The sequence below is a fragment of the Coregonus clupeaformis genome, chromosome 10 (assembly GCF_020615455.1).
Source record: "Coregonus clupeaformis isolate EN_2021a chromosome 10, ASM2061545v1, whole genome shotgun sequence".
Lineage (NCBI taxonomy): Eukaryota > Metazoa > Chordata > Actinopteri > Salmoniformes > Salmonidae > Coregonus > Coregonus clupeaformis.
Window position 1 is genome coordinate 8,329,023 of NC_059201.1, and position 16,179 is coordinate 8,345,201.

At 43.9% G+C, this 16,179-nt stretch overlaps 1 protein-coding gene across 9 annotated transcripts in view; it reads right to left on the reverse strand.

Moving 5' to 3' along the window:
• LOC121574913 (neuron navigator 1-like) overlaps window positions 1-15,767 on the reverse strand; it is a 108,810-nt gene extending 93,043 nt beyond the window's left edge. For all 9 annotated transcript variants that reach the window (XM_041887597.2, XM_041887596.2, XM_041887595.2 and 6 more), the window contains exon 1: window positions 14,676-15,767. In XM_041887597.2, coding sequence (XP_041743531.1) covers window positions 14,676-15,417 — 742 coding nt within the window. In that variant the 5' untranslated portion in view covers window positions 15,418-15,767. The remainder of the gene's footprint in view (window positions 1-14,675) is intronic.
• Window positions 15,768-16,179: the final 412 nt, after the last annotated feature.

Here is a 16,179-nt window from a genome sequence, read left to right on the forward strand (position 1 = left end):
ATCATTAGGCAGACAAATATGACTTCCTGGGCTCTCTCGCCATGGCAATGCTGCTCTACCCCCTCTACAGGATCCTGACATGGTACAACCCTAACTGTGACACACCCCTCTATTGGATCCTGACATGGTACAGCCCTAACTGTGACACACCCCTCTATTGGATCCTGACATGGTACAGCCCTAACTGTGACACACCCCTCTATTGGATCCTGACATGGTACAGCCCTAACTGTGACACACCCCTCTATTGGATCCTGACATGGTACAGCCCTAACTGTGACACACCCCTCTATTGGATCCTGACATGGTACAGCCCTAACTGTGACACACCCATCTACTGCATAGTGGTCCTTTGTAGCGCAGTTGGTGGAGCTTGGCACTTGTAACGTCAGGGTGGTGGGTTTGATTCCACCCATACTTAAAATGGATGCAGGCATGACTGTAAGTTGCTTTGGATAAAAGTGTCTGCTAAATGGCATATATTATTATTATTATAACATTATCCTGACATGGTACATACAGCCCTAACTGTGGAACATCCCTCTTTTGGATCCTGACATGGTGCAGCCCTAACTGTGGAACACCCCTGTTTTGCATCCTGACATGACACAGCCCTAACTGTGAAACACTGATGACTGGGAATGGCCACCAAGGGGATTCATCTGACATTCTGTGGAAACTCCAACATCTATAACAGGGTTTCCCAAAAACCTGCAGACACTAGGCCCTCCATGGAATGAGTTTGACATCCCTGCTCTAAAGCCTCCCAAAAGGGAAGACACATTCTCCAGGATGTGTGTGCGTGTTCCTACATACATTTAGGCAATTCTAGAATCATAACACAATTAAAATTTCACACACATTCAGTCACCCCCACTGCCCCTCTACAAACTCACAATAATCCATAGTAAATCATAGCAAAACAAAGGAAAATGTCATATAATGGATGATGTGAATAATTGGGAACCTGCACTGCATGGGCAGTGGACAAGACATGATCATTCTATCCTAAATCAATAACATGGAGACGTGAGTAATTTTCTGTCTCATTTGTTAAAAGTAATGACTGGATTTCTCTTTGACTACGATGGTGAAGAGATGTCGTTTTTTACTATACAGTAAAATAGCTACAGGCAAAACTCCACGAGAGTTGAACAAATGATCATCTATTGAATTAATTGGAGGTGTTGGCTGAGAGTCAACCATAGCAGAGGAAACTCATTCTGAAATAATGGGCCACATACAGTACTCATTAGTTCTTCACTCTGAGGAGAGCGCTAATTACACTGTGATTGCACGTGTGCACCATTTTTATTTTATGGGCCTAATAGTGAAGACGTCATTTAACGGTAAAAATGAAATCCCTTCAAAAAGTAGGCTACCGGTGTATGTTTGTCCACTCCAAAATAATTCCAGCATTGAAATTAATGGAAATAAACAACTGTTTATTAATAAACTAAACACCAAAAAGTGGGCTTAATGACATTCGGCGATTGCCATTGATTAGGCCTACATTAATTGATGCGTCTTGCTGACAAATGGACCTTTTTGTATCCTGAAAAGTCATGACACGTGAAATGGGGTTGAAACTGTCCCAGGAAAAACTGAATGGTCACCCTAACACACACGGCCAAATTACAATGTGTATTATCATGGACTTTAAATAGGCCTACCGGTAGCCAGTGATGTAGCCTAGTGTGGTAAAAAAGAAAATGGTGGGTAAAAAAGTTACGCTCCCTTTACTTTCAATGCATTTTCAGAAAAAGGTGGGCCTTCACCACTGCCGGTAGCCTACCCTCTCAGCCGAGGCAATGTTACACACATGAACACACGTAGGCTTCAGATAAAGCTGCTGATGCCACATTCAAAACAACTGGGAACACAGAAATCTCAGAGTTCAGTGCGTTCAAGACAACTGGGAACACAGACATCTCAGAGTTCAGTGCGTTCAAGACAACTGGGAACACAGAAATCTCAGAGTTCAGTGCGTTCAAGACAACTGGTAACACAGAAATCTCAGAGTTCAGTGCGTTCAAGACAACTGGGAACACAGAAATCTCAGAGTTCAGTGTGTTCAAGACAACTGGGAACACAGAAATCTCAGAGTTCAGTGTGTTCAAGACAACTGGGAACACAGAAATCTCAGAGTTCAGTGTGTTCAAGACAACTGGGGGGGAAAAAAGCTCCGACTGGGTAAAGTCGGAAACTTGGCCATCTTTCTAGAACTCCAACTTCCCGACATGAAGATCACTGACGTAATGATTTTACCGAGTTCCCAGTTGTAATGAAAGCTCCATTATGATATCACAAGGTTAGCAGTTTTATCCTGTCATCACACAATCACCATTTAGAAACAGAGACAATGAATTGTAAATTATTGTAAACAATAAAATATGCTTTTAGTCTTCACAGATTGTGTGTCATAAAACACTACCTTTATTTCCTTACATTAATGACATTTATGGCCATATCATTTGTCAAGTGAAGCATTTAACAATTTAATTAGAACAATGAACTTAACTAAACTCTGTAGGAATGCTGGATCTCTCAGAAAATGCAATGTAAGTGTAACCATGCCTACGCAGAATGTCATTATGTTTTGCTGTGAAAACAGTTCTCATGGGCACACAAATCCAAAATAATGTAGGCCTATGCCATTGCAAAATCGAATGCTTCTAACGAAAGAGTCAACTATAGTCAATATAGGCCTACTGTCGTTAACTTATTTTATGGTTAATCCAGCCTACTTGTTGGATGGATTGGATGTGCATTGGTGTCTACCTGTAGGCTAGGTGTCTAGTGATATTGTCGAACATTAGCTGATCCAGGAAAGAAAACAAATAGGGATAGAAAAATAATAAAGCTAAATGAATGGTCTACTTCTCGTGGCGACAGAAAGCATGGAGAATACCAAGCACGCACCTGAAAAATAAAACGATGAGAGCTCTACACAGCTGACTGACAAATGCAAACAACGATAAACCAACGAATAGATTCTAATGCACTGGAATAAAGGCCATTTTTTAAATCAAGGACGCATTGCAAACAAATGGCGAACATGAGGACGTACAAAGTCAAATCTATCCGTTTAAGGTAACTCAGCTGAGGCCGAAATTCAGCACCCTATAGAATGTATACCATTCATGGACAGGGAGACGGTTTGTGCAGCCACGTATAAATAAATGGTTTAAACCATGATAGAGAGGTGGGGGTGTTCAATTAATTCGGAAGCTTTTTCCCCCTTCATATCTACCACTGTAAAACATGGCTGTAACGTGTGACGTCACGAGAGGCTACACAGCTTTCAGCGGGATTGCTCAAGTAGTGCAAGGAGACAAGGTTCAAACAAAACAAGGATTTTATTATAGGTCTTGGGAAATTAACGAAAATATAACAAAATTCTGTTCTCTTGTGGCTCTTTAAGGGTTAACAGTTCAGGGATGTCTCTTCCACATCCAAAGTCATAATTCTCACTCGCTCAGATAACTTTTCCCCAGCCTTACTGTAGTCCACGTTGCAGCTAGTGGCCAACCCAGCAAAAAGTCCTTCCAAATGTCTCTCACGTATTTCCACAGGTGCATATATCCAAAGGTGAGTATTTCCCAAAGGTAAGTATCTCCAAATCCTTATATTCCTCATGGAAGTGGACGTGCAGCACTCTTGTCCTCCAGAGAGCCCAGGTTGGAGACTGTGTCTCTTCCCTTCCCAAACCTTCAGCTCATCAGCTCCTCATTTGTTTCAGCTGCGTGGGAAGATTGGCCATAGAGGGGTGGAGTTCCCGACCATACCAGCAGATGGAGCCATAGCTGTCTGGGTTTGCAGCCACCTCAGGGGGATGTAACGTCCCTCCAGGACACAGCCTCTCGTGACATCACAAACGTTAATGTTCTGAGCGGTGCTATTGTAAGCTAAAAGTATGCTCTCATTCAACAGTTTTAACCTCGTGCAATTACACTGTCTGATCCTTTTCAGCATCACTAGATTGAAAATAAGGATCTCTGCACGCACACAGTATTTCAAACAATTTAACGTTACACCTGGGTTCATATCATCTTAAACTGCCTAGCTGCCTCCATTAGAAACCAGTGTAGATGGACTTCACCACCCTTTTGCAAATAGCTAAGACAAGCACCTTTCCATAGCGTGCATCCATCCTCCTTAGTATTTAACCTAGCACCACAACAGACGGCCAGAACATGAAGTTATTTATTGACTTAATATATTAGATTTTTACAATATAAAATATGTTTATGGAAATGGTGAATGTGATCTAAAAGAGATTATAAACCGGGTGGTTCAACACCTGAATGCTGATTGGCTGAAAGCCGTGGTATATCAGACTGTTTACCATGGGTATGACCAAAAATGGCTATTTACTGCTCTATTACGTTGGTAATCAGTTTGTAATAGTAATAAGGCACATCGGGGGTTTGTGGTATATGGCTAATATACCACAGCTAAGGGCTGTATCCAGGCACTCCGTGTTGCATCGTGCGTAAGAACAGCCCTTGGCCATGGTATATTGGCCATATACCAAACCCCCTCAGGCCTTATTGGTTAATTCTAGCTAGCCTTATAGTTCTGATATTATTCCCACTCATGGCCTGCATAGTCAAAGAAGGTAACATCGAAATGTATTTGTCAATTTGATCTACGATGCCATTTGATTTAATATCCTCGAAACCATAAAATGTATGTATGTCGTCAATCACTTTTCACAAACTCAGAGCATCACTGCCATGGACCTACTGTCACGATGTGATCTACTGTCAGTGCCTCCATCATAAAGCTACAAGGAAAACATCCTTCTCTTTGTAGTGGCAGACACGCTAGCGACCTTCATATAGGCCCAAAACAGGAAGCTGAGGCAGCCAGCAGAGCAAATAGCAGACATGCATGCAGACAGGCTACATGTGCTGCTGAGGAAATACATGCTAAAGTGATTGGCAGGTCCCTGGTGCCCTGCATTGCAGTGATCTGTGAGAGGGAGAGCAATCCTCACTCACACACAGACAGATAGATAGAACGCTAAAGCAGATCTCAATGGAAAGATCACGGACATTATGAATGCCATATAAATCTCCACAACTCGTCACCTACTGTTTAAATTATTACTTTTTCGCAAAAGAAAATAAAAATAAAAATGAGGGAGCAGAATAATTGACAGATTGCTAAATGAATCTGTTCAGTGCTCTCAGGTGTAAGACAGACAGGGTAAAGGTGTATAGATTAGTTCATCAAGACCGATTTGGCAGTTTGTCCCTTTAAGGTCCACTCAATAGATTAGCCTATTCACTGAGAAGAAGATATATAGGCCTTTCTCTGCCATATATATATATATATATATATATATATATATATATATCTTTAGGAAAAATGTATGGAGTAAAAAGTACATTATTTTCTTTAGAAATGTAGTGAAGTAAAAGTAAAAGTTGTCAAAAATGTAAATAGTAAAGTACAAAAAATAAAACTACTTAAGTAGTACATTAAAGTATTTTTACTTAATTACTTTACACCACTGGGTTTGCCTCACACATTTTACCCTACATACCTATTTCACCGCTACTCTATGGCAGTGAATTCTATTGTCACAGTCATGGAGGGCTTGCATGGCTGTTCACATCCAATAGGCTCTATGGCAGCGTTTCCCAAACTCGGTCCTCGGGACCCCAAGGAGTGCATGTTTTGGTGTTTGCCCTAACACTACAGTACACAACTGATTCAAATGATCAAAGCTTGATGATTAGTTGATTATTTGAATCAGCTGTGTAGTGCTAGGGCTAAAATCAAAACGTGCACCCCTTGGGATCCCGAGGACCGAGTTTGGGAAACCGTGTTCTATGGCGACCGTGATGTAGCGAAACCGGAAAACTTCATCATTTACTTCCGGCAAAGACGTGCAAAATTCTAAGAGAGAAGCACTTTTAGTAAATACGGAAGTAACGTTCTGCAACAAGCCAATTACTGCAGTAAGACATGGATGCTGCCTCCGCCCGGTCAGCTAGTTCTCTTGCAGTAGTCGTAGTAACCCAGAGCTCTGCTTACCAACCTGACCTGCTGTCCTCATGGACTTGGCTATTGGAGGAATTAATATTGAATCTGTCATACAGAAAGAGTCGAATCTCCCTTAGTTATGTTCACGTGCACTTAATTAATTAATATGCCATTTAGCAGACACTTTTATCCAAAGCGACTTACAGTCATGCGTGCATACATTTTTGTGTATGGGTGGTCCCGGGGATCGAACCCACTACCTTGGCGTTACAAGCGCCGTGCTCTACCAGCTGAGCTACAGAGGACCAACTCATCACTTATTCTCCATTCCCCATTATGCACTGTATAACAGTATGTTCACATTACTATATTCCTCTTGAATAAGTTGAATCCTGGCAATTTCCGATTGCTATTGAGGTTCCGCATGCTTGTCCATTACAGCTGCACTCTACTGTACAATAGAGGTAATGTAGTGGGAGAACCAAAGGCTATCTCCTGCTCTGTCTTATGATGAGTTGTTCCGGTAATGGAGCGAGGTCGCATTACACAAACTGACTTAATAAATAAGTCTATTATGACATCCAGAGGACTAATGTACCACCGAATCAGAATGAAGTCATAGGATGTGTCCCACAAATAGAGCCTCTATATTAATTTATCAAAACAGTCCTTTCATTAATCCTATAATGAGCAAAAAATTAATGAAAAAGTGGGTTACTGCTGCATTATGCAGACTATGAATGCACAAGCCCATGAATAAATGTATCTGTCCAATAAGGATGGCTATTGTACTATACCATGCAGTAGGGAAGGGGAATTCTCTCAAGGAAAGACATGTTCTGTAATGAATGTTATGACCTGGAATAAGGAGAAGTGTGCTGGACCATAGAATTAGAATGCAATGTGTATGTGCTGGACACTCATAGACGATTGGCTACCCCTTATATGGGCTGTCTGTTACATCAATGAGGAAACTTACTCCTGCAAACAGCTTGCCTCTGCACATTTATTTGTTGACGTTTCAGTCAAGTTGCCCTTTACTGTAAACATACAGAGGTAATCGCCTGTAGCTTTAATTCCCAGCGCCACAAAGATAAATAGTTTGGTGTGTGTGTGTGTGTGTTTTAATATTTGCTCTCATGGGCTGTTTTATGAGACAGTGGGAGGCGAGTTATTTCTGTCATCCTGTCTGAAGTTCTGCCTGGTTTAACCATTCATTAAACAAAGCTGTTCATTCATTGCAATGCTGTCTCATGAGGGATCATCCTATAAAATAATAAATAATTCATTAAGCAGATGTTTTAAGTGACATTTCCTCATTATAAAATAATTACTTAAATAGATTTAAACTAAAATCTCCATTCCTTAGAAAATCTAGGAGGATGAGAATTGAGTACATTTTAAAAAATATGTCTCTAGTGGTTGCTATGCAACCAAATGCAAGCATGTAAACACACATACACACACAATGGACTCACAATGTTCACAGTGTGATTGTTTACTGACACTGTTTACTTGGCTCTAAGCGTGACAAGCATGAGAGGTCGACCTCCCGTCATATAAACGAATGAAGCATGACCAACAAGTCAGATCAGTAAATATGTATCCATTAAGTTGAGATAGGGGACGTCAACAAAATATATCTCTATATTGGCTAGGTGGAATGCTTATGACTGGCTTGTTCATAAAACCTCTTGATATCAATAACGGCCATTCAGGTGCATATTGAAATACTATAAAAATGAAGCGATTCTAAACAGCAAGTATGATTATTGGAATCAACAATTGTCTTGTTTGTCTCTAGGCTATATGATTCAGGACAGAGCTCATTAACATTACCCTTTGGAGCAACCTCGACCTCCATTTGGCAAATCTAACCATAATTCTATCCTCCTGATTCCTGCTTACAAGCAAATACTAAAGCAGGAAGTACCAGTGACTCGCTCAATACGGAAGTGGTCAGATGACGCGGATGCTACGCTACAGGACTGTTTTGCTAGCATAGACTGGAATATGTTCCGGGATTCATCCAATGGCATTGAGGAGTATACCACCTCAGTCATCGGCTTCATCAATACGTGCATCGACGACGTCATCCCCACAGTGACCGTACGTACATATCCCAACCAGAAGCCATGGATTACAGGCAACATCCGCATCGAGCTAAAGGCTAGAGCTGCCGCTTTCAAGGAGCGGGACACTAATCCGGACGAACCATCAAACAGGCAAAGCGTCAATACAGGATGAAGATTGAATCCTACTACACCGGCTCTGATGCTCGTCGGATGTGGCAGGGCTTGAAAACTATTAGGGACTACAAAGGGAAACCCAGCCGCGAGCTGCCCAGTGACGCGAGCCTACCAGACGAGCTAAATGCCTTTTATGCTCACTTCAAGGCAAGCAACATGAGAGCACCAGCTGATCTGGACGACTGTGTGATAACGCTCTTGGTAGCCGATGTGAGCAAGACCTTTAAACAGGTCAACATTCACAAAGCCGCGGGCCAGACGGATTACCAGGACGTGTACTCAAAGCATGCGTGGACCAACTGGCAAGTGTCTTCACTGACGTTTTCAATCTCTCCCTGATGGAGTCTGTAATACCTACATGTTTCAAGCAGACCACCATAGTCCCTGTGCCCAAGAAAGCGAAGGTAACCTGCCTACATGATTACCGCCCCGTAGCGCTCACGTCGGTAGCCATGAAGTGCTTTGAAAGGCTGGTCATGGCTCACATCAACAGCATCATCCCTGATACCCTAGACTCACTCCAATTTGCATATTGCCCCAACAGATCCAAAGATGACGTAATCTCAATTGCGCTCCACACTGCCCTTTCCCACCGGGACAAAAGGAACACCTATGTGAGAATGCTGTTCATTGACTACAGCTCAGCGATCAACACCATAGTGCCCACAATGCTCATCACTAAGCTAAGGACCCTGGGACTAAACACCTCCCTCTGCAACTGGATCCTGGACTTCCTGATGGGCTGCCCCCAGGTGGTAAGGGTAGGCAACAACACGTCTGCCACGCATCCTCAACACTGGGCCCCCTCAGGGGTGCGTGCTTAGTCCCCTGCTGTACTCCCTGTTCACCCACGACTGCGTGGCCAAACATGATGACACATTAGTGGTAGGCCTGATCACTGACAATGATGAGACAGCCTTTAGGGAGGAGGTCAGAGACCTGGCAGTGTGGTGCCAGGACAACAACCTCTCCCTCAGTGTGAGCAAGACAAAGGAGCTGATCATGGACTACAAGAACAGGCCCCTATTAATATCGACGGGGCTGTAGTGGAGTGGGTCGAGAGTTTCAAGTTCCTTGGTGTCCACATCACCAACAAACTATCATGGTCCAAACACACCAAGACAGTCCTGAAGAGGGCACGACAACACATTTTCCCCCTCAGGAGACTGAAAAGATTTGGCATGGGTCCCCAGATCCTCCAAGAGTTCTACAGCTGCACCATCGAGAGCATCCTGACCAGTTGCATCACCGCCTGGTATGGCAACTGCTCGGCATCTGACCCTAAGGTGGTACAGAGGGTAGATCGTACTGCCCAGTACATCACTGGGGCCAAGCTTACTGCCATCCAGGACCTATATAATAGGCGGTGTCAGAGGAAAGCCCAGAAAATTGTAAAAGACTCCAGTCACCCAAGTCATAGACTGTTCTCTCTGCTACCGCACGGCAAGCGGTACTGGAGCGTCAAGTCTAAAGGCTCCTTAACAGCTTCTACCCCCAAGCCATAAGACTGCTGAAAAATTAATCAAATGGCCACCCGGACTATTTACATTGACCCCCCCCCCCTTCCATTTGTTTTTACACTGCTGCTACCCGCTGTCTATTATCGATGCATATTTACGTTACCCCTACCTACATGTACAAATTACCTCGACTAACCTGTACCCCTGCACATTGACTCAGTACTGGTGCCACCTGTATATAGCCTCATTATTGTTATTTTATTGTGTTACTTTTTTATAATTTATTTGGTAAATATTTTCTTAACTCTTTCTTGAGCTGCATTGTTGGTTAAGGGCTTGTAAGTAAGCATTTCTCACGGTAAGGTCTACACCTGCATGTGACAAATAAATGTGGATTTGATTTGATCTCCAGTGGCCTAAAGTTCTCAAACCATGCAGTCCCACCTTCAATTACTGTCCGTCACAACATGTTGTTGTTAGAGTGGACCAGAGGAGAGCTGACCCTTTCAGGAGCCTGCAGAGAAAAATACACCCCAAATGAGCATCCTATGAAACAACAGTGAGGGTCTGGCACTGAGGTATCTGCGTCCAAGATGTCTGACCATTGTTTTCAACGTAATCTCTTCAAGTTCGCATAAGCCGATTCATGGGCCGTGTACAGTCGTGGTCAAAAGTTTTGAGAATGACACAAGTATTGGTCTTCACAAAGTTTGCTGCTTCAGTGTTTTTAGATATTTTTGGTATACTGAAGTATAATTACAAGCATTCCATAAGTGTCAAAGGCTTTTATTGACAATTATATTACGTTTATGCAAAGAGTCAATATTTGCAGTGTTGACCCTTCTTTTTCAAGTCCTCTGCAATCCGCCCTGGCATGCTGTCAATTAACTTCTGGGCATCATCCTGACTGATGGCAGCCCATTCTTGCATAATCAATGCTGGGAGTTTGTCAGAATTTGTGGGGTTTTGTTTGTCCACCCGCCTCTTCAGGATTGACTACAAGTTCTCAATGGGATTAAGGTCTGGGGAGTTTCCACGATGGTTGGGAGAAGTGGCTCTCGGAGGATGTGTTGGTACCATTCTTTATTCATGGCTGTGTTCTTAGGCAACATTGTGAGTGAGCCCACTCCCTTGGCTGAGAAGTAACCCCACACATGAATGGTCTCAGGATGCTTTACTGTTGGCATGACACAGGACTGATGGTAGCGCTCACCTTGTCTTCTCCGGACAAGCTTTTTTCCAGATTCCCCAAACAATCGGAAAGGGGATTCATCAGAGAAAATGACTTTACCCCAGTCCTCAGCAGTCCAATCCCTGTACCTTTTGCAGAATATCAGTCTGTCCCTGATGTTTTTCCTGGAGAGAAGTGGCTTCCTCGCTGCCCTTCTTGACACCAGGCCATCCTCCAAAAGTCTTCACCTCACTGTGCGTGCAGATGCACTCACACCTGCCTGCTGCCATTCCTGAGCAAGCTCTGCACTGATGGTGCCCCGATCCCGCAGCTGAATCAACTTTAGGAGACGGTCCTGGCGCTTGCTGGACTTTCTTGGGCGCCCTGAAGCATTCTTCACAACAATCTCTCCTTGAAATTCTTGATGATCCGATAAATGGTTGATTTAGGTGCAATCTTACTAGCAGCAATATCCTTGCCTGTGAAGCCCTTTTTGTGCAAAGCAATGATGACGGCACATATTTCTGTCACGACTTCCGCCGAGGCTGCCTCCCCTCCTTGTTTGGGCAGGCTTCGGCGTTCGTCATCACCGGCCTACTAGCCACTGCCGCTCCATATCTCATCATTCCATTTGTCTTGTCTTGTCAATCACACACACCTGGTTCATATCCCCTCATTAGTACATGTATAAGTGTTCCCTCTGCCCCCCTTGTGATTGTTATTTGTGAATTGAGTGTAGCTCGGTTGAGCTACCTGTACCTTGTATTTCCGGGGATATTGTTCCCCGTGTGCCTGTATTTTGTTGACGCTATCCAGCTGAACTGTGTCCTACAGAATAAACTCTGTATTCGGTGATTTACCCTCCTGCGCCTGACTCCTTTAAATCACACTCTCACAGTTTCCTTGCAGGTAACCATGGTTAACTGAGGAAGAACAATGATTTCAAGCACCACCCTCCTTTTAAAGCTCATCAACATTATCACCTGTGTTAACGAGAGAATCACTGACATGATGTCAGCTGGTCATTTTGTGGCATGGCTGAAATGCAGTGGAAATGTTTTTTGGGATTAAGTACATTTTCAAGGCAAAAGGGACTTGGGAAAGAGGGAATTCATCTGATTATTTTTTTTTATTTTTTTTATTTTATTTTTATTTATATCTGATCACTCTTCATAACATTCTGGAGTATATGCAAATTGCCATCATAAAAACTGAGGCAGCAGAACTTTTGACCACGACTGTGTATCCGGGTTGCATCCGGTTTACATGGCCCAACTTCACATGAGCATTAGCACTCAGTGCGTACAGGGATCAGCGCGAGCAGCGATGGCGTCATTACGTCATCCGAAAACATGGCAGACATTTGATTATTATAAAATGTTTATATATTTGGCTGTGAGTGATTTTTTTTTAAATCAGCCTCAGCGACAATTATTTGAATAATTCAATGGATCTTTTGTGCACAAAGGTGATGACTGAAGTGTCTTTCTTATTAGTTAGGAATGGTCTAATCTGATTTCTCTATAGAGCCCCACAGTGGAGGTGTCATAATACCCATAAAACCTAGCGGTCAAACAGGGAAATGGTTCCAATCATTTTTCTACCAATCATTTTTCCCATAGGGGATTTAGGAAACACTTAAAATAAGGGCTCTGTTTCATGTAGGCTTACCCTGGCATGACGTTTTGATAACCATGTAAATCTCTCTCGGACTAGGTGACTTTTTTCAATATATTTGTCTCTATTTACTCTCAGATTCGAAAATGCTAATTAGCATCAAAGTAGACATCATGCAAAACTACAAATCCCTGCAAGCTTCTGCATGTCATCTCTTGCTGACACCTTTGCTAACAGGTATTGTGTACATTTTAAACTTGCACAAGACAGTTCACAGAATTGTCCATTTGAAGAAATGTAGCCAATTTATTAATTACCACATTTAGCTAACATTAAATAGTTAATACAGAGATTTTTACCTTTGCCTCGATTCGGGAGTCTCGTCCAGATCATCATGGCATTTGTAGTTCTTTATAATAGCCACATTAGCAGCTAATTAGCATTTAATTTTTAGGGGGTAAATACAGGCAAATATATTGATAAAGCTCACCTTGTCCTAGAGAGACATAAACGGTTATCAAAACGTCACGCCAGGGTAAGTCTACACGAAACAAATTCTAAAATCCCTTATGGGATAAATGAATGGTTGTTGTTTGACTGCTTTATGGGTATTTTGACTCATACTGTGGTACTCTATGTGGCCGTCTATAGAAATTGTCATTCTGGGCCGGGTGTCAGTTAAATTGCAGTACCGAAGCAAGACTGTAGGAGCAGTAGAAACTGTGCTTCTAGACTGGAACCCTGGACCCTTGGGGTCTGGGACTTGAAATTGGCAATCTAATAAAGCCAGGGGCATAATTGAAATTAAGGTCACCAACTCAGCAGCTGATTCACAAACTGGAGTACAGTGGGATATATGACAGCCATGTATGACAGTCAGAGAAAGACAACAAGGTTTGGGTTGGATATTTGGTTCTTGGTCTTAATCTAAAGCTGATCTAAAGTGCTCTTTTTTCTGATCAACGTCAAAGCCAATCAACCAATTAACCAAACACACTAATCTAATGCATTCATTTTGGATAATGAGATGCATAGCCAGAGGCCAATAAAGAGATTTCACAGGAAGCAATCCAGTGATCAACCTATACCTCTGGTCAGTGTAAAACCTGTCAGAAACATTACACTGTACTGTATGTTTCAGAAAAAGAGAGATATTCTGTTCAGAATGTGCTGTATTCAGTCAATGACATCTATACATTATATCATGCTACTCTATCTTCTTTATCCACCTGGTTGGAAACAAAGAGCTTATAGTTTTACTGAGATACCTAGACTACTACTAACAGAGAGAGCGAGAGAGAGAGAGAGAGAGAGAGAGAGAGAGAGAGAGAGAGAGAGAGAGAGAGAGAGAGAGAGAGAGAGAGAGAGAGAGAGAGAGAGAGAGAGAGAGAGAGAGAGAGAGAGAGAGAGAGAGAAGCCCAGCCAGTCCTGGCCATTTTACTTCCCATAGTAGACAGTGTGGGCACCATCTGTCAATGGCCACGGATGAATGGGGCTGGAAGGAGGCTAAATATGTGTCTCACAGTGGGCTGAAAATCAATTCAATATGTCTCAGTTTATTTCCCAGGTCCTATTTTCTGGAACCATTCACAGATATCTCTGCATGGAGCATACAGATACAGGATCACTGAGGGCCTAGCTGGTTGGTCAACCCACTGCAGCAGACTAGAGCCGAGATGGAATAGAGCTCAGGAAACAACCTTATACACACAATCAATGACATAATGCTTTATACGCCAGAGAGCAGCCAGTAGGATATTAGAAAGAATAACCTAAATGCATTGCAAACAATGGAGGCATTGTCCACCACCACCTGCTGTGACTGATCAAAAACCCTGCTTCACAATAATCAGGATACAGCTTTAAAACAAAATGCCAAAGCTGGGGCAGTATTCAAGAGATAGCTTTTCAAGTGCATGCGATATGAACTCTGAGAGACGGTATAAAACCCCTGGAGTTAATCTCAATCGATGCCCAGCAAGATTAGCTCCATTCATGGACAATGAGGACTGCAGTAGCAAGCAGGTGTTAGTGACAGCTGTAGTAAGGGGGTGTGCTGATGGGGAGAGGCGTCGAGAGGAGAGTTTTTTTTTTTTTGTGCGGTAGAGAGTAACAGACACACAGCCAGGCTCGACAGGCAGGTTGAGGTCTGCAGGAGGGAAAATAGTTGTTTTTACTCACCCAGCATCTGGCTGAAGAGAAGCTGTTCCAGGTCACCCAGGACAGTCACTACCAGCTCTGGATCCACCTTGAGGAAGGAGGATTGGCTCCCATCCCCTTGGCCCTTGGCCCCTGCCTCCACAGAAGCTCCCACTGCCTGCTTCTTGCTGGCAGCCTTGGCCTTGCTGGAGAGGATCTCATCATCAGATTTGCCGTCCTCAGGGGCCTTACTCAGGGGCTTCACCTCTGCATATGGCGCCCGGGGGATCCGGCTCTGACCGGGTCTGACTAGACCAGAAGGAGCCGCCAATGGGCTGAAGGGTTTGGGTTTGCCCTGGAAGAGAGAGTGCTCTGACTTGGAGAGGTTGCGTGAGAGCGGCGTGCCCCCTCGTCCACCACCGCCACCCCCTCCTGCCAGCTTGGGCTTGCCTGCCTTGAGGGGCCCTGCTCCAGGTTTAGCCATGTCATCACACCACTTGGGCTCGTAGAGGTGTATCTTCTTCTCTGCATCAGTGAGCACGGCCAGGTTGGTCATGGACCTCTGCTTGCGGAGGTTGGAGGACACTGGCAGCCGCCCCTCAGAGCTACCTGCACGGTATACCCTCAGTTCCCCTCGCTGGGCGCTATGGGGCACCCCCGACTTACCCCTCTTGGCTGCCATGCCAACAGCTTTGCCCTCGGCTTGGCCGTACGTTTTGGTGCTTTCCGCCCGTTCCATCTTTAAATCGCCTTCTCTGCCTCCTTTCACACTACTTCTGAGCATGCCTCCTGCATGAGAGCATTGAGAAAAGCATCAGTAAGGAGAGAACAATAGTCTTCCTCTCAGCCCCCTTATCCTTTCAGGAGAAAACTGAAAAAAGCTAACAAGGCACAGTCCTTGGATCTTTGGTCTTCTTTGCAGACAGATTATTCATTTTTTCCTCTCCTCATTCCCACTGCCTCTCTCTGTCCTCCTGACAGGCTGTAGGCTCTCCCTTCCTTTCTCTCCTTTCTATCCCTGTCCCCCCCCTCTCTCTCTCTCTCTCTCTCTCTCTCTGTCCTCCGTGGCTCTGTTTTCTACTTTCAGCAGAGCCTCCTGCCGCTGAAGCGCGCAACAGCAGAATGACAATAGCACCAGACGCAACCACAATCCCTCCCCCTTCCTCTGCCTGTCGCCTCTCCTCCTCCTCCCTCTCTCCATCCCTCCTCCCTCTCTCCATCCCGCCTCCCTCTCTCCTCCTCTGTAGCATTTAAAGATGCTTCGCTCTGCCTCAGCAGAATGTGTGAAATGTAAGGGGGCGATGAGAAATGATAAACTTGGCATTTAAAAAAAAAACTGGACAGCATTATTTTGATCACAGGCTTGTTTTCACATGCTCTCGCCTCTCTCTCAATCCCTTTGTTCTTTCCATCCCCCCTCCCTCACGTCTTGGGTCAGCCACCTTCATCGCACACACAATTATGCATGATTTGCTGGTGCATTGTGGGAATGGTGAGGAAAAGCTGTGTCCAAAAGCCCTCAACAACTGGAACAACCAGCTTATCT